The sequence below is a fragment of the Salmo salar genome, chromosome 03 (genome assembly GCF_965601325.2).
Source record: "Salmo salar chromosome 03, fSalSal1, whole genome shotgun sequence".
Taxonomy (NCBI): Eukaryota; Metazoa; Chordata; class Actinopteri; order Salmoniformes; family Salmonidae; genus Salmo; species Salmo salar.
Window position 1 is genome coordinate 28,699,507 of NC_138293.1, and position 23,333 is coordinate 28,722,839.

Below are 23,333 nucleotides of genomic sequence, written 5' to 3' on the forward strand. Positions count from 1 at the left end.
CCTATCATCACACACCCCTCTTTCATTCTCACCCGTGTGCCTAACCACTCTCTCTCCTCTGATATCACACTGAAGGAAATGACATAAGTGGATATTTTTGTCCACTGACTATTTGAACCTACCTGTACACACAAAAACACATAAATAGAGACACGTCACACTCTAACACACTCACTCATGCGCATTCTCACCTTTTCTTCTTCTTCATGAAAACCTGTTGCTTTCCGGTATAAAATGTGGAATGGCTGTGGACAGTGTATGACAAGTCTCTGTATCCCCTGAAATGCACAGCTTAATTGACAGACAGACAGAAAAACAGACAGACAGGACCTTGCCATTATTCACCTGACCTCTACAACCACGGCACTACCCATCCCATTTGTTTGGCACAGAAACGTTCTCATCGTGAAATAACAGAACACCACAGGGACCGTTGTCCTTCGCTGGTCCTCCCATGCACCTGGTACATTTAGAAGAGCCCTGAGCTTGAGTATTTGAGAGGCCCTGGATGGTTTTTGAGTTCGTAGTGCAACCAATAGCACTGTTAATGTTCATCTGGGTTTACTTCGTAGTTTAGCCTAAACCTTTTTACAGTCCTATTAGTCTTGTATGATTCAGTTAACGATTTGAATCAGTGATGTAGTGGTAAAAAAAATTGGTGGGTAAACTGATCGCCGGTCGCGGGGAAAAAGTTATGCTTACTACAGTGGGGGAAAAAAGTATTTGATCCCCTGCTGATTTTGTACGTTTGCCCAGTTACAAAGAAATGATCAGTCTATAATTTTAATGGTAGGTTTATTTGAACAGTGAGAGACAGAATAACAACAAAAAAATACAGAAAAACGCATGTCAAAAATGTTATAAAATGATTTGCATTTTAATGAGGGAAATAAGTATTTGACCCCTCTGCAAAACATGACTTAGTACTTGGTGGCAAAACCCTTGTTGGCAATCACAGAGGTCAGATGTTTCTTGTAGTTAGCCACCAGGTTTGCACACATCTCAGGAGGGATTTTGTCCCACTCCTCTTTGCAGATCTTCTCCAAGTCATTAAGGTTTCGAGGCTGACGTTTGGCAACTCGAACCTTCAGCTCCCTCCACAGATTTTCTATGGGATTAAGGTCTGGAGACCTTAATGTGCTTCTACTTGAGCCACTCCTTTGTTGCCTTGGCTGTGTGTTTTGGGTCATTGTCATGCTGGAATACCCATCCACGACACATTTTCAATGAGCCTGGCTGAGGGAAGGATGTTCTCACCCGAGATTTGACAGTAAATGGCCCCGTCCATCGTCCCTTTGATGCGGTGAAGTTGTCCTGTCCCCTTAGCAGAAAAACACCCCCAAAGCATAATGTTTCCACCTCCATGTTTGATGGTGGAGATGGTGTTCTTGGGGTCATAGGCAGCATTCCTCTTCCTCCAAACACGGCGAGTTGAGTTGATGCCAAATAGCTCCATTTTGGTCTCATCTGACCACAACACTTTCACCAGTTGTCCTCTGAATCATTCAGATGTTCATTGGCAAACTTCAGATGGGCATGTATATGTATTCTTGAGCAGGGGGACCTTGCAGGCGCTGCAGGATTTCAGTCCTTCACGGCGTAGTGTGTTACCAATTGTTTTCTTGGTGACTATGGTCCCAGCTGCCTTGAGATCATTGACAAGATCCTCTTGTGTAGTTCTGGGCTGATTCACGAGGTGAGATCTTGCATGGAGCCCCAGGCCGAGGGATATTGACTGTTCTTTTGTGTTTCTTCCATTTGCGAATAATCACACCAAATGTTGTCACCTTCTCACCAAGCTGCTTGGCGATGGTCTTGTAGCCCATTCCAGCCTTGTGTAGGTCTACAATCTTGTCCCTGACATCCTTGGAGAGCTCTTTGGTCTTGGCCATGGTGGAGAGTTTGGAATCTGATTGATTGATTGCTTCTGTGGACAGATGTCTTTTTTACAGTTAACAAGCTGCGGTTAGGAGCACTCCCTTTAACAGTGTGCTCCTAATCTCAGCTCGTTACCTGTATAAAAGACACCTGGGAGCCAGAAATCTTTCTGATTGAGAGGGGGTCAAATACTTATTTCCCTCATTAAAATGCAAATCAATTTATAACATTTAAGACATGCATTTTTCTGGATTTCTTTGTTGTTATTCTGTCTCTCACTGTTCAAATAAACCTACCATTAAAATGATAGACTGATCCTTTCTTTATCAGTGGGCAAACGTACAAAATCAGCAGGGGATCAAATACTTTTTCCCCCCACTGTATACTTTCAATGCAGGTGGGTAAACTGTAGGGCCCAAAAAAATTGCAAGATAAGCAATACAGAAACAAGCTTCAGCACACATAAGCCAAGTGATATAGCAGAGTAATGTAGCCATTGGTTGTCCAACACCTGTGAGTTGAGTTCAGTGATATATGACGGAGGCGTGGCAGGCAGTGAGAACTAACAGACCTTGGCTGTGGCAGTGTGTTTTAGAGGGTGACTCAGCCTGCCTGTGCTGCTACCTGCATCACAGAGCCGCAAACTCATCTAAACACCAGGCGTCTCAGAATACAAAGCAAAAAAGAAATGCAGAAAGCAGACTAGTGCTTTTCATTCAAGGTTTCTGAACAGAAGTTCCCTTGCTGTGTGACAATGTTTTGAAATCAATAATTTATATCAGGGAAAAGCTGGCTGGCTAGTATATCTGTTTTGGTGTGTGTATGTGAGAGAAATTAACACTGCAATAGTTCTCAGTCATATCTAGAATTGGATTTGAGCTCATTTGCATGTAAATACTGATGCCTGACCAGCCAGCATTTCTGACTGTTGTGTGACTTGACTTTACTTACAAGGAGCAAGTAAGTGTTAACAACATACTGTATGCTCTTCAAATTGCTTTCACTTTTATATCCTGGTTGATACTCCACCATCCTCCACTAATTCTACACTCATCATAGTGACCCATTCCCCTCTGCTACTGTGCTGTTTTGTAGGTTATGATAGTCCACAAAAAACTGGACTTCAGCCATATCACCTCTCGCTGTGGCTCCAAGGATAATATCAAGCATGTCCCTGGTGGAGGGAATGTAAGTACAACACATGGTGGTCCCATGTGGCTGCTGCCTCCATCCCCATATCCCACTGACATGCTCGATCGGACAGAGTAATGTCCTAACGTTCTAGTCATTCTAATTCTATGGTCAGCCCTATTGACCAGCCTAGATACACTGAGTATACCAAACATTAAGAACACCTTCCTGATATTGAGTTGGACATGGACTCTGCAAGATTTCGAAAGTGTTCCACAGGGATGCTGGCCCATGTTGACTCCAATGCTTCCCACAGTTGTGTCAAGTTTGCTGGATGTCCTTTGGGGGGTGGACCATTCTTGATAAACATGGGAAACTGTTGAGCGTGAAAAACCCAGCAGCGTTGCCGTTCTTGACACAAACTGGTGCGCCTGGCATCTACTACCATACCCTGTTCAAAGGCACTTCAATCTTTTGTCTTCCCCATTCACCTTCTGAATGGCACACATACACAATTCATGTCTCAATTGTCTCAAGGCTGAATTCTTTTTTTTTTTTACCTGTCTCCTCCCCTTCATCTACACTGATAGAATTGGATTTAACAAGTGACATCAATAAGGGATCATAGATTTCACCTGGATTCACCTGGTCAGTCTATGTCATAGAAAGTTCTTAATGTTTTTTATACTCAGTGAATAATGTTAGGTCTGAGTGCTGTGCTGTTTGTGTGAACTTTCTCCCCCCTCTAACTAGCCTACGAGATACTAGCTTTCTATCTGCCTCTCACTCTTTTACATTGCAACAAGCATTTTTCTTATTAGGTGACAAACAATATTTTTAAATGGATACTTCAAATTGCCTACTTCTCCAATTTACAGTACCTCAGTGTTTTATCCATCCAAATTTCATAATCAGTGTTACACTGGTGGGCGAGAGTGATTCAAGGCATTGTGTGTGAATTTCAGAGTGGGTGTTGTTTCATGTTTGCCATTCATACTTCAACATTTGTGTTGTTTGTTTGCGTGCATTCAGGTCCAGATTCAGCATAAGAAGGTGGACTTGAGCAAAGTGACCTCCAAGTGTGGCTCTAAGGATAACATCAAGCACAAGCCAGGTAAGACGACTAATGATTTAGGAAAATATATCTACATCCCAAATGGCACCCTATTCCCTACATAGTGCACTACTTTTGACCAGAGCCTCATGGGTCCTGGTCAAAAGTAGTGCACTACATAGGGAATTGGGTTCCATTGGGAAGCATCCTATACCAAATTAATTATCTTCTTATCCTACTTGTAACTAACGTGTTTCCACTACAGGGGGTGGAGACGTGAAGATTGAGGCTAAGGCCAATGGTAATGGAAATGGAAATGGAAAGCCCAAGGTGGGGTCAATGGACAATATTGTCCTTGAGGCAGGGGATGGACAAATCAAGGTAAGGTCACCATTCTGTTGTAGTCACATAATCAGTTACATTTTTATCTAACCAGGATTTGGTCATGAAAGTTTTATTCAAATCAAATCAAATGTATTTATAAAGCCCTTCTTACATCAGCTGATATCTCAAAGTGCTGTACAGAAACCCAGCCAAAAACCCCAAACAGCAAGCAATGCAGGTGTAGAAGCACGGTGGCTAGGAAAAACTCCCTAGAAAGGCCAAAGCCTAGGAAGAAACCTAGAGAGGAACCAGGCTATGAGGGGTGGCTAGTCCTCTTCTGGCTGTGCCGGGTGGAGATTATAACAGAACATGGCCAAGATGTTCAAATGTTCATAAATGACCAGCATGGTCAAATAATAATAATCACAGTGGATGTCGAGGGTGCAACAGGTCAGCACCTCAGGAATAAATGTCAGTTGGCTTTTCTTAGCCGATCATTCAGAGTATCTCTACCACTCCTGTTGTCTCTAGAGAGTTGAAAACAGCAGGTCTAGGACAGGTCACACGTCCGGTGAACAGGTCAGGATTCCATAGCCGCAGGCAGAACAGTTGAAACTGGAGCAGCAGCACAGTCAGGTGAACTGGGGACAGCAAGCAGTCATCAGGCCAGATAGTCCTGAGGCATGGTCCTAGGGCTCAGGTCCTCCGAGAGAGAGAGAGAAAAAGAAAGAAAGTTAGAGAGAGCATACTTAAATTCACACAGGACACCGGATAAGACAGGAGAAATACTCCAGATATAACAAACTGGCCCTAGCCCCCCGACACATAAACTATTGCAGCATAAATACTGGAGGCTGAGACAGGAGTGGTCGGGAGACACTGTGGCCCCATCCGACGATACCCCCGGACAGGACCAAACAGGCCCTGTCCAGAAAGCTTGAAGTTATAAAGCAATTGTTTATTGCAAAACACAAAAACACAGCATCTTTGTGGTTGTGGTGGTGGAAAAGTTTCATTTGAACATGCTGGTTGCCCACATACAGAGAGTAATTTCATCCTGTTAAAACAAGCAACGTCATCATGCATTAAGGGAGTTTGTCCACTAGATGGCATTAATGATTACCCAGCCTCACTACCGCTTCATAGAATCACAACAGATAAAGAATGCTGGTGTGTTTCCAGGCTGGGGGGATGCCAGAGAAAGCTGCAGGGAAAACATCTCCCCCTGGTGGAGCTCCAGCTACAGGCGCAGGAAGCATGGCTAAGGAGAACGGGAATAAGGCCACGCCTCAACCTAACCCCTTTGGGGGTGACCCGATGGGCATGGACAAACGCATCCCTGAGACAAGTAGGTGCCCCTTGCTCCAACATGCACTCTCAGAGCTTTAACTTTGAGAAGACCTCTGTTGCCGAGTGCTCAGATAAGAGATAACTGATTGTTGTGAAGTAGGCTACTTTTTAGCTTTCTTGGTACAAATGACAAATACTGTACAAAAACATTTGTACGTTATTTTATGCCATAAGTCTAACCAGTTTACTCTCCCCTCTACTCTTTCTCGTCTTCATTTTCTCCCCTATCCCTCCGTCTTTCTCCATTGTGTCTGTATCTGCCTGCAGATTGAGTCTTACTAAGCTGAGCTTTCGCGAGAACGCACGGGCTCGCACCACCAACGGCGCCGACCTTATCTCTTGGCCCACCCCGATTGGCAGCCCCCCCCCCTCACCCCCATCGCAGCACCTCTCTCTGTGTTTCTCTGGGGTCCGCCAGCTTCCTCCTCCACACCCTCCAGCTCCGACCCAGCCCCTCGTCACCCAGCCATGGGGAAGGGGGAAAAATACTGAATGCTAGCAGGACAAGGACTTCTTTAGCACATTCCAACTTACTCCTTTTACCTCACAATACAGTATCGCATCACTACTCTTTACCCTCGTTGAATATCTGTCTTAGTCTTCTGGTCTCAGAAGAGCCAGTTTTAAAGTATTAGAGACCAGAGTTCAGACAGATAGAGCAAGGTATTTCTGTATAGTGGGGTTTTGTCTCTTCTGGATTGACCTGGCTTAACTTGCTGTAATATAAGGGGAGTAGTATGACCTCAGAGTGAACCTTCTAGAATCTAGACCCTCAGTGTTCTGTTGTAGTTATGTCAGCGCCTGCTTCTTTTGTTCCAGCCTATAAGCACTGTTCTTATACGTACAGTAGTGCAGTCTTGATCAAAATCACAAACACCTACAGTGTCGCACTGTATATTAGTATGACTATCACAATGAGCCACTGCTATGTATGTGACAGGCCTAACCCTAGATGTAAAACCTTCCTTACCATATCTAACCCTCTGGATGAGCATACCCTCCCCTGTACTGTAGGGACCCCAGATTTCACTTATACAGTACATTATGATGATTAGTGAAACACCCCTTATTGTGAGCATGTGGGACTGTCATGTCATCCCAATGAACAGCGGCTAATATGCCACCCCCTCACTTAACCAATTCAGTATGTCTAGATAACCTTCTGTAAACCTGTGACCCCCCACACAACCCTCTCAACAATAAGAAACTAGTAGGCTGTTACAAACAGTAGGATATTTAACATCTCTTTTAAAAAAAAGTCTGTATTGTGTTTTCGTAAATTATTGTAACAATGAGCTGATGTGTTGTTATGTTGTTTAATCATCAATATACCCTTTTTCCTTTACTGTTACATCTCTCTGAAAGCAATACAGTGAGTGGTCTGTGCTGAGGATACAACTTCCTCTTACACACCCGTACTCGCACATGTAAACTACAGTACGGTACAGTCAGAGAGAGAGAGAGAGAAAAAACCCTCTCGGGGTCTGTGCACAGAGACTGGATGCCTGAGGCAGGACAGAATAGTAAGCAGGAGGCAGCAAACAAAGTGAGGAAAGGCCTATGATTGCACCAGGAGAGTGGAGATACTCCAATGACGATCAAGTCTGTAGTGCCGGCCAAATCATTGGGACAGGGAAGACGAATAGAGAGCCATGTTGAAGGAAAGCAAGATTTAGATAGATTTAACAATATTATCGTAAAAATCCAAATCCAATTTTAAGTCAATATCAAGAGACGTTTGTGAAGGACAAAGATGGTCATTGATCTCCAATGTAACAATTGTACATTTTAATTATTCTCAACTAATCCACTGTTAAATATGAATTGATTTGAACGGCTGCTTATTCTACTGGTTCCACTGTGAATAGTGACATTATTGTGTAACAATAGGGCACAATTGCTTAACCAAGCAAATATATATAGCAATATATATATATATAAGCTAATTACTCCGTTTAACTTGCTATCGGTTTTGTAAAGAGGATGGCGGATGGAATTGTATAACATTACATGACTATGACTTAGGATCCGGTGTGTGTGTGTGTGTGTAGTAGTTGAACGATCTTTGGGATGGTCTCATTTTGGGATCAACATTTAGACGTCTGTGGAGTCTGTCGGATTTGTGGTACGTTGCCGGATCAAGATCAAGGGCACCCGGGTAAAATACTGCTAGTTTGGCTCTTAGAGTATGAAAATTGCCGTTCCTTTTGGAGATATCCATCACACTACTCCAACAAGAGGGATAATGGCCACAGATTTCAATGTGTAATTGTGCCTTGTAGATTCTCAAGGCTGAACTGTAACAGGTGTACAGTTCCCCCAAAAAGTATATTTGTGTCCCACCCTAAAACACTTTTACTTTGATGTATTTGTTGTTGTCGGGTGTAATCTGAATCTATTTGAGTGTGTGCACTGCAGTGGAGGAAATAGTAGTGATCGTCAATGGCAGAGATAATCAAAGAGCAAGTCATCAAATTACCGAGAAAGAAAAGCAAAAGCGCCTTATGATATTTATAAGGTATTCTTTCCCCCAACATTCCCACGGTTAGTTAAAAAATTGTAATGAAATGAATTCTTCCTGAAGACTAAGCCTTACACTGATGAAAGCAGATGAAAGCACTTTGAATGCACAGTGGCATGTACATTTCATGTTTGAGCTCTACAGTATGTTTGAGTGAACTGTTGCCATGATTGGATGAACAGATTTGTCTTTTAGTCTCCTTGGTGGTAACCTTGCTCACTGGTCACGTTAGTGGACTTTGGTGTCATGCTTTGGGTACAGTGGTCACTCACGCTCAGTCTGTTCTCTTTGTGCCTGTTTGGCATCACGTTTATGAACACTCACCTTTCCAACGCTTAAATGCTACTTGCACCACCACCCTTCCATCAGTCTTCACACATTCGTTTGTATATAGACATCCACATGTTTTCATCACCACAGGAGAACAAGGTATTGATGTTAGGGTCTTTATGGATGTTGAGAAATGTCTTTCACGTTCATGAACCCATTTCCGGAGAGTGTTTTCTTTCTGGAGTCTGCCTTTTTTCAGAAAGGGCTGAAGTACAAGAATGTTTTTACAATTTAATATATTAAAGATGCAAGATATGAATATAATATGTATGAACTTTTTGCTTTGTTGTAAAAATCACAATAAGACACTTATACTCAATATAAATTTGACTGACAGTAGGAAGTGTGTGTCGAGTCCAGCATGGGGACCGCAGCAGACTGTGAATAGCTTAAGCGTTCAGCGATGGTTAACTTCTCAATGGATGGTCTAGGTGTGCTTTTACCCACTCCAACTCTATAGTGGATAAACTGATATTTGCTTGAATAAATTAACACTTTTATCTGCCTCTTACACTTAGACTTACTATATGTCGGAAATCTACAAGAAACAAAGAATCATCCGATTTAATGCATATTCTTCCAAATGTTTTGTGTCACTGGTGAGCTTATCGAGTGCTCAACTGTAATCATGAACCAGGCATTGTGAGGATAGGTTGAAGGTCAAGCTCCCACATGCGGCACCTGACACACACAGCCCTTGAATGTCGTCCAGACCCACCCCCCCCCCCCCCCCGTGAGACTAACAGTAACTGTCTTTTGGCATGTGTTATGTAGTGTGCTTCTGTAAAGCATCAAGGAGCCCATAGCTGTGCTTCTTCTTAGAGCACACCTGCAGTGTGTATTATTCTCCATAGTGCACACCATAAGAGCATGCAGAAGACAATGGATTGTAAACATCTGTCATAGATAAGAGGAGTTAATTGTTTCCCTTTCGATTTGAGTAATGTAATTTGGTATGAAAGAGATGTTCATTGTGATTCATTGTTAACTAGTGATGTGAATATTAATCATGAAATAAAAGACAAGCAAAACATTTATGACTTTATGTTTCCTATTCTTCTACTTAATTCTCTTTTGTGCATACTTTGTCATTTAGTTTCATAAATAACTATCTTAGGGACAGTTCGACATTTACTTTAGGGGGGTGTTTTTTTATTGGGCACATGGGAGTGTTGTGCGGTTTTTTTCCTGGTTTGCATTTGCTCTTTTGCAGGTTTACCTATGCATACCTGTGCATTCGGAAAGTATTCAGACCCCTTCCCTTTTTCCACATTTTGTTACGTTACAGCCTTATTCTAAAATTGATTAAATTAATTGCTTTCTTCATTAATCAACACACAATACCCCATAATGAAAAGAGAAAACAGGTTTTTAGAAATACCTTATTTACGTAAGTATTCAGACCCTTTGCTATGAGACTCAAAATTGATGTGCAATTGCATTATTGTTTTCAAGTGAGTACAAAAGCCCTGTGATTTGAATGTTTCATTCCATTTGTATCAGTTGTGGGTCTACTCTCTACAGTTTATAAGATCTAGAAAGGCATAGTAGCAGGCCAGTCTGGCTGTATTTTTACTTCTATTTTATTTAATATTTTACTGGGATGCGCTGTCTGTTGGGGATCATCATTCTCCGAAGTCGTCCTACAATAATATGGCCACGCGCTTCACCTCCTCTCCAATCCAAGCAGCTATTCCTCCCGCACCTAGAACCTAAAAGGCAACGCATGGTCAATCCGATGTCTGCATTGGCCGTGCAGCATTTACTGTGATACGGCCTCTGCAGAAGTCAGGGTATTCATACTTCTACATGATGATCGATGCTTGGCTGCCGTTTGACAAATCAATCAATCCAAACTGTGCAGTGGCCAATTGATGAATGGAAAGAGACATCTGTTACAAAACACCAAAATGACCATTTAATGACATTCGGAGATCGTCAAGCCAAGCCTTCGATACTGCGTAGGCCTACAAGGTAAAGAGGGATGTATTTTCTGTTTGTGGAGATTGACATAGTCTATTTATTGTGGCGTTGAAAATCCAAACCATGATATTGATGTGCCCAAAGTTGGTATGTTTTGTTTATTGGTTGTGTGGTGCATTGGCACAGAAATCTGTTGGTGGAAAATCCATTGCATATATTTTATATGATTATAAAAATCTAAATGTTGAAAATCTAATTTCAACCTGCAGTAGCTGATCATTGTCTGCAGCCGGTTCTGATCGTAGTGTAGGCCTAGTGAAACAGGCAGGGAAAGTGAGCTTGTCCATGGTGGTAAGCGAAACCTCAACCTTCTGGCCCATAGCCCTGCGTGGCATCGGCTGTGCCACAAAAGCATGCTGACGTGTCAAAGTCAATATCCGTGTTAATAAACACAGGGTTGCTCCAATTATTTGTTGTCGTAAACATTATTTTGAATTAATTGTATGAGGGGGGAGGGTGTGCAATTTTTTTTCACAGTACAATGGGAGGGTCGTGAAAATAGTTTTAATGTTGGGGAGGGGGGGACTTTTTTTAAGACAAGAACACAGAGTATAGTGCACATGAAGTATCAGCACGGTGCACAATTAAATGGTAGTGGCTAGCCAAGATAAGATAACGACACTTATGTAGAGATACAATGCATCTTGGCAGGCAGCCAGATGAAGGACACTCAAAGTCAACCTCTCCATTATAACCTATTGTGCCAGCCACTAGAGAGCTGTATAGCCTAATACCCTGTATTGCCAGGTCTTGGTGACATGGAATAGTTTCCGTCCTTTTATTCCTGAAGATAAAGATAAACCCGTGAAATTCCTCCTGGCTGCCTTTCACTGATTGAGCAGGCCAGCTTTAGATGCATAATAAAGTTCATTGTCAAGTGTCAACCAATAGTAACAGGTGACCCAATGAGAAATCATGTCTCCCCACAACGTCGACTGTAACTTAACCACCCTCTGTCTTTTCAAACAACATTATTAGAGTTCACACATCTCCCGTCTCTAGACTAAATATACACCTGCTGTCCGTCCCTCCGTGTCCCACTCTTTAATGTCATGTCCTTGAAAGTCCCCCAACCAAGCCATCAGGGATGTGTGATACCTGTCCTACTTGAGTGTGCAAACTGACACGGCTTGGGTTTCAGAGAGGACTATTGTTAGGGGTGTTTGTTCTTATGTGGTGGCAACGTGGCATAACGGTCACTTTTTAGAGAAGGACTGCCTACCTCCTTCCTCTTTCTCCTCCTGACTAACATTGGATCAGTCATTGGTGGCTCTGCTGGAAGGTCTCTTCAGTGGTCGTCTTCCTATCAGACTCCAGTAGGCTACAGATGGGCTCTCTCACCACTGATGATCCTCTGAACCTGACAGAGAGAAAACAGAGAGAAAACATAGCTTGCAGAAGAATTGAAGAGTGGAAAGTCTAAATGTTGTTTCATTTCACATTACATTGATGTTTTTGATCTGGTGGCTCTGTTTGTCTCTCACAGGATCAATTTGAGAATGCTCGAGATGCTTCCCACCAATAGTTTGTCACTCATTGGCCAGTATCTCTGAATGCCTCCACTGTCTCTATGGTCCAGCAGCCTAGGTAGGCACCAGCAGGTATGTAATCCAGCTTTGAATAATTGCTCATTAAAATCTTTGAAAGGGCATATACTACAGTTGTTTAATTTGTGAAAATACTTACAGTTGAGGTTGGAAGTTTACATACACCTTAGCCAAATACATTTAAACTCAGTTTTTCACCATTCCTGACATTTAATCCTAGTTATAATTCCCTGTCTTAGGTCAGTTAGGATCACCACTTTATTTTAAGAATGTGAAATGTCAGAATAATTGCAGAGAGAATGATTTATTTCAGCTTTTATTTCTTTCATCACATTCCCAGTGGGTCAGACGTTTGCATACACTCAATTAGTATTTGGTAACTTTGCCTTTAAATTGTTTAACTTGGGTCAAACGTTTTGGGTAGCCTTCCAGAAGCTTCCCACAATAAGTTGGGTGAATTTTGGCCCATTCCTCCTGACAGAGCTGGTGTAACTGAGTTAGGTTTGTAGGTCTCCTTGCTCACACATGCTTTTTCAGTTCTTCCCACAAATTTTCCATGGGATTGAGGTCAGGGCTTTGTGATGACTTTGTTGTCCTTAAGCCATTTTGCCTCAATTTTGGAAGTATGCGTGTCCATTTGGAAGACCCATTTGCGACCAAGCTTTAACTTCCTGACTGATGTCTTGAGATGTTGCTACAGACCTATATCCATCCTACCCTGCCTTTCTAAGGTCTTCGAAAGCCAAGTCAACAAACAGATTACCGACCAATTCGAATCCCACCGCACCCTCTCCGCTATGCAATCTGGTTTCAGAGCTGGTCATGGGTGCACCTCAGCCATGCTCAAGGTCCTAAACGACATCGTAACCGCCATCGATAAGAAACAATACTGTGCTGCCGTATTCATTGACCTGGCCAAAGCTTTTGACTCTGTTAATCACCACATCCTCATCGGCAGACTCAGTAGCCTTGGTTTCTCAAACGATTGCGTCGCCTGGTTCACCAACTACTTCTCTGATAGAGTTCAGTGTGTCAAATCGGAGGGCCTGCTGTCCGGACCTCTGGCAGTCTCTATGGGGGTACCACAGGGTTCAATTCTTGGGCCAACTCTTTTCTCTGTATACATCAATGATGTCGCTCTTGCTGCTGGTGAATCTCTGATCCACCTCTACGCAGACGACACCATTCTGTATACTTCTGGCCCTTCTTTGGACACTGTGTTAACCTGTTAGGGCTAGGGGGCAGTACTGACACGGCCGGATAAAAAACGTACCCGATTTAATCTGGTTACTACTCCTGCCCAGTAACTAGAATATGCATATAATTTGGCTTTGGATAGAAAACACCCTAAAGTTTCTAAAACTGTTTGAATGGTGTCTGTGAGTATAACAGAACTCATATGGCAGGCAAAAACCTGAGAAGATTCTGAACAGGAAGTGGCCTGTCTGACAAGTTGTTGCTCATCTTGGCTCTTTTTATTGAAGACTGAGGATCTTTGCTGTAACGTGACACTTCCTACGGCTCCCATAGGTTCTCAGAGCCCGGGAAAAAGCTGAATGATATCGAGGCAGCCTCTGGCTGAAACACATTATCGCGTTTGGCAAGTGGCCGATCAGAGGACAATGGGCTTAGGCGCGTGCACAAGTCGACCCCGTGCTTTATTTTCTTTCCTCTTTTTACCTAAACGCAGATTCCCGGTCGGAATATTATCGCTTTTTTACGAGAAAAATGGCATAAACATTTATTTTAAACAGCGGTTGACATGCTTCGAAGTACGGTAATGGAATATTTAGAATTTTTTTGTCACGAAATGCGCCATGCTCGTCACCCTTATTTACCCTTTCGGATAGTGTCTTGAACGCACGAACAAAACGCCGCTATTTGGATATAACAATGGATTATTTGGGACCAAACCAACATTTGTTATTGAAGTAGAAGTCCTGGGAGTGCGTTCTGACGAAGAACAGCAAAGGTAATAACATTTTTCTTATAGTAAATCTTATAGTAAATGAGTGCTAAACTTGCTGGGTGTCTAAATAGCTAGCCCTGTGATGCCGGGCTATCTAGTGAGAATATTGCAAAATGTGCTTTCACTGAAAAGCTATTTTAAAATCGGACATATTGAGTGCATAGAGGAGTTCTGTATCTATAATTCTTAAAATAATTGTTGTGTTTTTTGTGAACGTTTATCGTGAGTAATTTAGTAAATTCACCGGCAGTGTTCGGTGGGAATGCTAGTCACATGCTAGTCACATGCTAATGTAAAAAGCTGGTTTTTGATATAAATATGAACTTGATTGAACAAAACATGCATGTATTGTATAACATAATGTCCTAGGGTTGTCATCTGATGAAGATCATCAAAGGTTAGTGCTGCATTTAGCTGTGGTTTGGGTTTATATGACATTATATGCTAGCTTGAAAAATGGGTGTCTGATTATTTCTGGCTGGGTACTCTGCTGACATAATCTAATGTTTTGCTTTCGTTGTAAAGCCTTTTTGAAATCGGACAGTGGGGTTAGATTAACGAGAGTCTTGTCTTTAAAATGGTGTAAAATAGTCATATGTTTGAAAAATTGAAGTTTTTGCATTTTTGAGGTATTTGAATATCGCGCCACGGGATTACACTGGCTGTTGAGTAGGTGGGACGCAAGCATCCCACCTAGCCCATAGAGGTTAACAACCCTCCAGACGAGCTTCAATGCCATACAACTCTCCTTCCGTGGTCTCCAACTGCTCCTAAATACAAGTAAAACTAAATGCATGCTCTTCAACCGATCGCTGCCTGCACCTGCCCGCCTGTCCAGCATCACTTCTCTGGATGGTTCTGACTTAGAATTTGTGGATAACTACAAATACCTAGGTGTCTGGTTAGACTGTAAACTCTCCTTCCAGACTCACATCAATCATCTCCAATCCAAAGTTAAATCTAGAATTGGCTTCCTATTTTGCAACAAAGCATCCTTCACTCATGCTGCCAAACATACCCTCGTAAAACTGACCATCCTACCAATCCTCGACTTCGGCGATGTCATTCACAAAATAGCCTCCAATACCCTACTCAACAAGCTGGATGCAGTCTATCACAGTGCCATCCGTTTTGTCACCAAAGCCCCATATACTACCCACCACTGCAACCTGTACGCTCTCGTTGGCTGGCCTTCGCTTCATAATCGTCGCCAAACACATTGGCTCCAGGTCATCTACAAGACCCTGCTAGGTAAAGTCCCCCCTTATCTCCGCTCACTGGTCACCATAGCAGCACCCACCTGTAGCACGCGCTCTAGCAGGTATATCTCTCTGGTCACCTCTAAAGCCAACTCCTCCTTTGGTCGTCTCTCCTTCCAGTTCTCTGCTGCCAATGACTGGAACGAACTACAAAAATCTCTGAAACTGGAAACACTTATCTCCCTCACTAGCTTTAAGCACCAGCTATCAGAGCAGCTCCCAGATCACTGCACCTGTACATAGCCCATCTATAATTTAGCCCAAACTACTACCTCTTCCCCTACTGTATTTATTTATTTATTTTATTTATTATTTTGCTCCTTTGCACCATATTATTTATATTTGAACTTTGAACTTTCTTCAAATTATAATTATACCATTCCAGTGTTTTACTTGCTATACTTTATTTACTTTGCCACCATGGCCTTGTTTTGCCTTTACCTCCCTTATCTCACATCATTTGCTCACATTGTATATAGTCTTATTTTTGTCTACTGTATCATTGATTGTATGTTGTTTTACTCCATGTGTAACTCTGTGTTTTTGTATGTTGTCGAACTGCTTTGCTTTATCTTGGCCAGGTCGCAATTGTAAATGAGAACTTGTTCTCAACTTGCCTACCTGGTTAAATAAAGGTGAAATAAATAAATTAAAATTAAAATTAGCCTATCAGAAGCTTCTAAAGCCATGACATCATTTTCTGGAATTTTCCAAGTTGTTTAAAGGCACAGTCAACTTAGTGTATGTAATCTTCTGACCCACTAAATTGTGATTAAGTGAAATAATCTGTCTGTAAACAATTGTTGGAAAAATTACTTCTGTCATGCACAAAGTAGATGTCCTAACCGACTTGCCAAACTATAGTTTGTTAACAAGAAATGTGTGGAGTGGTTGAAAAACAAGTTTTAATGACTCCAACCTAAGTGTATGTAAACTTCCGACTTCAACTGTGTAATGTAGGCCTACACCATTTTTCAACTCTCAATTTATTTTGAAAAGTAAAAACCCTAAAAGTTAATTTGCTACCAGATTTCAGAGCGACAAAAGCAAATACCAATGAAAAATCCGAAAATGGTGTGGGAAGAATATATTTATAATTCAAGACAACGCATTCTAAAATGAATCACACACACTCCTCGCATGCTCACCTTTGGTGAGTTTAGGCCATAGCCAAGTTTGGGACATTAACAAGCAGGCTATCAAATCAGCCATGCGCCGCAGAATCCCTCCTAAAATCAGTGTAGTTACTAGGGTGTGCAGCGAGCCGTTGCTGTCTGATGATGTTCTGTCCTTTCTCCCAAGTAAGTACTAGCTGCAGCTAGGAAGCGAAGCAATGGCCTACATTCAGACCCGGGGTCACCAACTGGTCGATCGGGATCTACCAGTAGCTCGCCAAGGAATTCTGAAAGTACATGGAATTTTCATGTGTTCCACCACAAACATGTGATAAACAAATCTCACAAATATTAGACACTGAAAGCACCCAGCTACTATCGAATCAACGCTGCATTGACATTATCCCACCCCTGGTTAGCCACTATTGTCTTAAAAAGCAAACTTAAGACAACATCTGCCAATTCATTTCCAGCAATATTGCCCCTGTCTGTCAGTGTTGTGCATGTGTTTGTCTAGCACTGCGTGTGTTGATGTGATAACCATCTTGTGGGTTGGCAGAAATATTTTCTCTAAAACCTTCACAATGAAATGTTAACTGCAAAGTAAGCTTTCCTGGCAGAAGTATATAATAAATATCAAGTATTTGTTTATTTGCAAACTTGTTTATTTGCAGCAGTACAGAACTATCACTAAACCGGCACATTGTATTTGTATTTATTATGGATCCCCATTAGGTGCTGCCAAGGCAGCAACTGCTCTTCCTGGGGTCCGGCAAAAATTAAAGCAGTAATATACAGTACATTATAATAAAATGTGTAAACATTAAAATACATTTTAAAAACATCTATCACTATACATTAAGTGTGTGCCCTCCAACCACTACTCTACTACAGCACACTATCCAGGTGTACGTGTGTGTACAGTCGTGGCCAAAAGTTTTGAGAATGACACAAATATTAATTTCCATAAAGTTTGCTGCTTCAGTGTCTTTAGATATTTTTGTCAGATGTTACTATGGAATACTGAAGTATAATTATAAGCATTTTCTAAGTGTCAAAGGCTTTTATTGACAATTACATGAAGTTGATGCAAAGAGTCAATATTTGCAGTGTTGACCCTTCTTTTTCAAGACCTCTGCAATCCGCCCTGGCATGCTGTCAATTAACTTCTGGGCCACATCCTGACTGATGGCAGACCATACTTGCATAATCAATGCTTGGAGTTTGTGGGTTTTTGTTTGTCCACCCGCCTCTTGAGGATTGACCACAAGTTCTCAATGGGATAAAGGTCTGGGGAGTTTCCTGGCCATGGACCCAAAATATCAACGTTTTGTTCCCCGAGCCACTTAGTTATCACTTTTGCCTTATAGCAAGGTGCTCCATCATGCTGGAAAAGGCATTGTTCATCACCAAACTGTTCCTGGATGGTTGGGAGAAGTTGCTCTCTGAGGATGTGTTGGTACCATTCTTTATTCATGGCTGTGTTCTTAGGCAAAATTGTGAGTGAGCCCACTCCCTTGGCTGAGAAGCAACCCCACACATAAATGGTCTCAGGATGCTTTACTGTTGGCATGACACAGGACTGATGGTAGCGCTCACCTTGTCTTCTCCAGACAAGCTTTTTTCCAGATGCCCCAAACAATCGGAAAGGGGATTAATTAGAGAAAATGACTTTACCCCAGTCCTCAGCAGGTCCAATCCCTGTACCTTTTGCAGAATATCAGTCTGTCCCTGATGTTTTTCCTGGAGAGAAGTCGCTTCTTTCCTGCCCTTCTTGACACCAGGCCATCCTCCAAAAGTCTTTGCCTCACTGTGCGTGCAGATGCACTCACACCTGCCTGCAGATGCACTCACACCTGCCTGCTGCCATTCCTGAGCAAGTTCTGTACTGGTGGTGCCCCGATCCCGCAGCTGAATCAACTTTAGGAGACGGTCCTGGCACTTGCTGGACTTTCTTGGGCGCCCTGAAGCCTTCTTCACAACAATTGAACTGCTCTCCTTGAAGTTCTTGATGATCCAATAAATGGCTGATTTAGGTGCAATCTTACTAGCAGCAATATCCTTGCCTGTGAAGCCCTTTTTGTGCAAAGCAATGATGACGGCACGTGTTTCCTTGCAGGTAACCATGATTGACAGAGGAAGAACAATGATTCCAAGCACCACCCTCCTTTTGAAGCTTCCAGTCTGTTATTCAAACTCAATCAGCATGATAGAGTGATCTCCAGCCTTGTCCTCGTCAACACTCACACCTGTGTTTACAAGAGAATCACTGACATGATGTCCTTTTGTGGCAGGGCTGAAATGCAGTGGAAATGTTTTTGGGGGATTCCGGTCATTTGCATGGCAAAGAGGGACTTTGCAATTAATTGCAATTCATCTGATCACTCTTCATAACATTCTGGAGTATATGCAAATTGCCATCATACAAACTGAGGCAGCAGACTTTGTGAAAATTCATATTTGTGTCATTCTCAAAACTTTTGGCCACGACTGTACAATCCTCGCTGTTCCATGAGGTGTATTTTTATCTGTTATTTAAATCTGATTTGACTGCTTGCGTGAGTTACTTGATTTGGAATAGAGTTCCATGTAGCCATGGCTCTAAGCATTACTGTGCACCTCCCATAGTCTATTCTGGACTTGGGGACTGTGAAGAGACCTCTGGTGGCATGTCTTGTGGGGTATGCATGGGTGTCTGAGCTGTGTACAAGTAGTTTAAACAGACAGCTCGGGGGATTCAACATGTCAATACTTCATACAAAAACAAGTAGTGATGAAGCCAGTCTCTCCTCCACTTTGAGCCAAGAGAGAATGACATGCATATTATTTATGTTAGTTCTACATGTATATTTAAAGGCCAGCCATGCTGCCCTGTTCTGGGCCAGTTGTAATTTTCCCAAGTCCCTCTTTGTGGCACCTGACCACACGACTGGGCTGATTCTACCTGGATTATGTTGGAGAGGCTACCATTAAAGAACACACTCTGTGTTCTGTTAGACAGGTAACTCTTTATCCACAATATAGCAAGGGGTGTGAAGCAATAACATATATGTTTTGTCCAGCAGCTGACTATGATCAATAATGTCAAAAGCCACACTGAAGTCTGGAAAACAGCTCCCCATAAATTATTATCAATTTATCTCAGCCAATGATCAGTCATTTGTGTAAGTGCCATGCATGTTGAATACCCTTCCCTATAAGCGTGCTGAAAGTCTGTTGTAAATTCATTTACTGTAAAATAGCAATGTATCTGGTCAAACACATTTTTTCCAAAGGTTTACTAAGGGTTGGTAACAGGCTGATTGGTTGGCTATTTGAGCCAATAAAGGGTGCTTTACTATTCTTGGGTAGCCATATTACTTTTGCTTTCTTCCAGGCCTGAGGGCACACACTTTTTCGTAAGCTTAGATTGAAGAGATGGCAAATATTAGAAGCATTATCGTCCGCTATCATCCTCAGTAATTTTCCATCCAGGTTGTCAGACCCAGGTGTCTTGTCATTGTTGATAGACAACAGACGCACAATTAAGGGGGAATTAGACTCAAAAATCAAAATGTGTACGTATATGTCCAGAACTTAAAAAAATGGTCTTCTGATGTGATTTAAGCATTAACATGGACTCAGAACATAAAATGTCATAGTTTATCTATGAACAATTGTAATTTGTGACCCCCATAATAATAATCTAAAACCAGGAAAAATAAAAACTGAGATCTCTGAGTCAGATTTACTAAAATATAAGTTAGTTAGCTACTTGAGCAAGTTTGCGTTTTAGTTCTCTTTGGGCGGAACAAGCTTAAAACATAATAGAACTGCTATAGTAGCTATTTATTGAGACTAGCTAGCTAGTCCAACTGGGTGAAGTAAAATTTAAAAAAGGACCATGTCATGTGTAAATTTGGGCTATTATTTTGGTCTTGAAATCCGCAGGGTTTTATAAAAACTTCATTTTATGTGATGTCGGGGGTCCTGTCCGCTGACACGAGTCGCCACTCAAGTCCATCTTAAATCGTGGAGTTGAGTTTCGTCAGCTAGTGAGACTGCAGTGTCTGGGTTATATATTTGATAGCTAGCTAGTTACTGGAAGAAATTTTGATCAGGGACCACCTCTAGAGAACCTGCTTGTGATCATAAATGAAATTATTATCATAAAGCAATAACTATATTTTTGACCTGCAGGTTCAACTTTGCTACCGCATGATCCATCCTGAAACCTAAGAAACCAGATCCAGCTAGCTATGTAGTAAGTAATGAGCTGTATGTTTGTTTCAACAATGATTAGGCCATTCTTTGCTATTCTGTTTGTATTTGTGGCTGTGGCATTTTAGGGCACTTGTATTCAGTCACAGTGCAGCAAGTCATGTATGTTCAGGAACATATGAATGATAGGGGGCATCTTGTTCATAAAACAGGTGTTAGGTTTACTAGCAAGCTGTTTACTCTTTTTTTAATGAACTCGTTAACTCCTGTGACCCTATGTTATTCAAGTTATTCTACATTTAAACATTCAACCTTTGCACCAACAAAGGTCCTTCACTGAGCTCTGTTGAGGGGATGAACATTCCATTCCTGGCTACTCAATGACACTTTAAGCCAACTCATTCCCAGTTGCTGCAACCCGACTCCATTGGCCTTGGGTTTAAAGACCCAAGACACAGAGGGGTCCTATTATTAGTTCATTGGCACTCTTGAACAATACCATAAATGACCATGCATTGTCTGTTTAGAGATTGTGTGGCATCAGGCAGAGTTCTGCTGTCGTAAATGTGACATGCAGAATATGCTTTACATTTATACTTGGAAAAATGCATCTGATCAACATTCCCTTACAAACATGAAGGCTATTCCATGCGAGAATCCCGGAGTCGCTTCTTCACTGTTGACGTTGAGACTGGTGTTTTGCAGGTACTATTTAATGAAGCTGCCAGTTGAGGACTTGTGAGGCGTCTGTTTCTCAAACTAGACACTCTAATGTACTTGTCCTCTTGCTCAGTTGTGCACCGGCCTCCCACTCCTCTTTCTATTCTGGTTAGAGCCAGTTTGCACTGTTCTGTGACGGGAGTAGTACACCGCGTTGTACGAGATCTTCAGTTTCTTAGCAATTTCTCCCATGGAATAGCCTTCATTTCTCATAACAAGAATAGACTGACTAGTTTCAGAAGAAAGTCCTTTGTTTCTGGCCATTTTGAGCCTGTAATCGAACTCACAAATGCTGATGCTCGACACTCAACTAGTCTAAAGAAGGCCAGTTTTATTGCTTCTTTAATCAGAACAACAGTTTTTAGCTGTGCTAACATAATTGCAAAAGGGTTTTCTAATGATCAATTAGCCTTTTAAAATTATAAACTTGGATTAGCTAACACAACGTGCCATTGGAACACAGGAGTGATGGTTGCTGATAATGGGCCTCTGTGCGCCTATGTAGATATTCCATAAACAATCTGCAGTTTGCAGCTACAGTAGTCATTCACAACATTAACAATGTCTACACCGTATTTCTGATCAATTTGATGTTATTTTAATGGACAAAAAAACGTGCTTTTCTTTCAAAAATAAGGACATTTCTAAGTGACCCCCAACTTTTGAATGGTAGTGTAGTTATTCTTAAGTTCTCTTTCTCTATATACTGCAGTGAGGTCATGTGGACAGTCTGAGAGCTCTGACATCTGACACCACAGGAGGGTGAGTTAGCCAGTGTAAGGTGAGAGAAACAGCTTCAGGACCGTGCTCCTGCAGACAATAGCAGGTAAGGTAACAGAAGAGTAGATACAGTGCATTCGGAAAGTATTCGGACCCCTTGACTTTTTTCCACATTTTGTTGTTACAGCCTTATTGTGAAATCGATTAAATAGGTGCATCCTGTTTCCATTGATCATCCTTGAGATGTTTCTACAACTTGATTGGAGTCCACCTGTGGTAAATTCAATTGATTGGACATGATTTGGAAGGGCACACACCTGTCTATATTAGGTCCCATAGTTGACAGTGCATGTCAGAGCAAAAACCAAGCCATGAGGTCAAAGGAATTGTCGGTAGAACTCCGAGACAGGATTGTGTCGAGGCACAGATCTGGGGAATGGTACAAAACATTTCTGCAGCATTGAAGGTCACCAAGAACACAGTGGCCTCCATCATTGTTAAATGGAAGAAGTTTGGAACCACCAAGACTCGTACTCGAGCTGGGCGCCCGGCCAAACTGAGCATTCGAGGGAGAAGGGCCTTGGTCAGGGAGATGACCAAGAACCCAATGGTCACTCTGACAAAGCTCCAGAGTTCCTCTGTGGAGATGGGAGAACCTTTCCAGAAGAACAACCATCTCTGCAGCATTCCACCAATCAGGCATTTATGGTAGAGTAGCCAGACGGTAGCCACTCCTCAGTAAAAGGCACATGACAGCCCACTTGGAGTTTGACAAAAGAAACATAAAGGACCCAGACCATGAGAAACAAGATTATCTGGTCTGATGAAACCAAGATTTGAACTCTTTGGCCTGAATGCCAAGCATCACATCGTGAGGAAACCTTGCACCATCCCTACATTGAAGCATGGTGGTGGCAGCATCATGCTGTGGGGTTATTTTTCAGCGGCAGCGACTGGGAGACTAGTCAGGATCGAGGGAAAGATGAATGGAGGAAAGTAAAGAGAGATCATTGATGAAAACCTGCTCCAGAGTGCTCAGGTCCTCAGACCGGGGCGAAGGTTCACCTTCCAGCAGGACAATGACCCTAAGCACACAGCCAAGACAAGACAACGCAAAAGTGACTTCGGGAAATCTCTGAATGTCCTTGAGTGGCCCAGCCAGAGCCCGATCGAACATCTCTGGAGAGATCTGAAAATAGCTGTGCTGCGACACTCCCCATCCAACCTGACAG

At 42.2% G+C, this 23,333-nt stretch overlaps 1 protein-coding gene across 1 annotated transcript in view; it reads left to right on the plus strand.

Annotated features, from left to right (window-relative positions):
* The window catches only part of LOC106599272 (uncharacterized), a 42,847-nt gene extending 33,226 nt beyond the window's left edge, over positions 1–9,621 (plus strand). Inside the window, exons 14-18 of the mRNA XM_082973084.1 lie at positions 2,974–3,066; positions 4,042–4,123; positions 4,329–4,444; positions 5,570–5,735; positions 6,005–9,621. Of these exons, the coding sequence (XP_082829210.1) occupies positions 2,974–3,066; positions 4,042–4,123; positions 4,329–4,444; positions 5,570–5,735; positions 6,005–6,009 (462 nt within the window). The 3' untranslated portion in view covers positions 6,010–9,621. The remainder of the gene's footprint in view (positions 1–2,973; positions 3,067–4,041; positions 4,124–4,328; positions 4,445–5,569; positions 5,736–6,004) is intronic.
* The last annotated feature ends 13,712 nt before the right edge of the window (positions 9,622–23,333 follow it).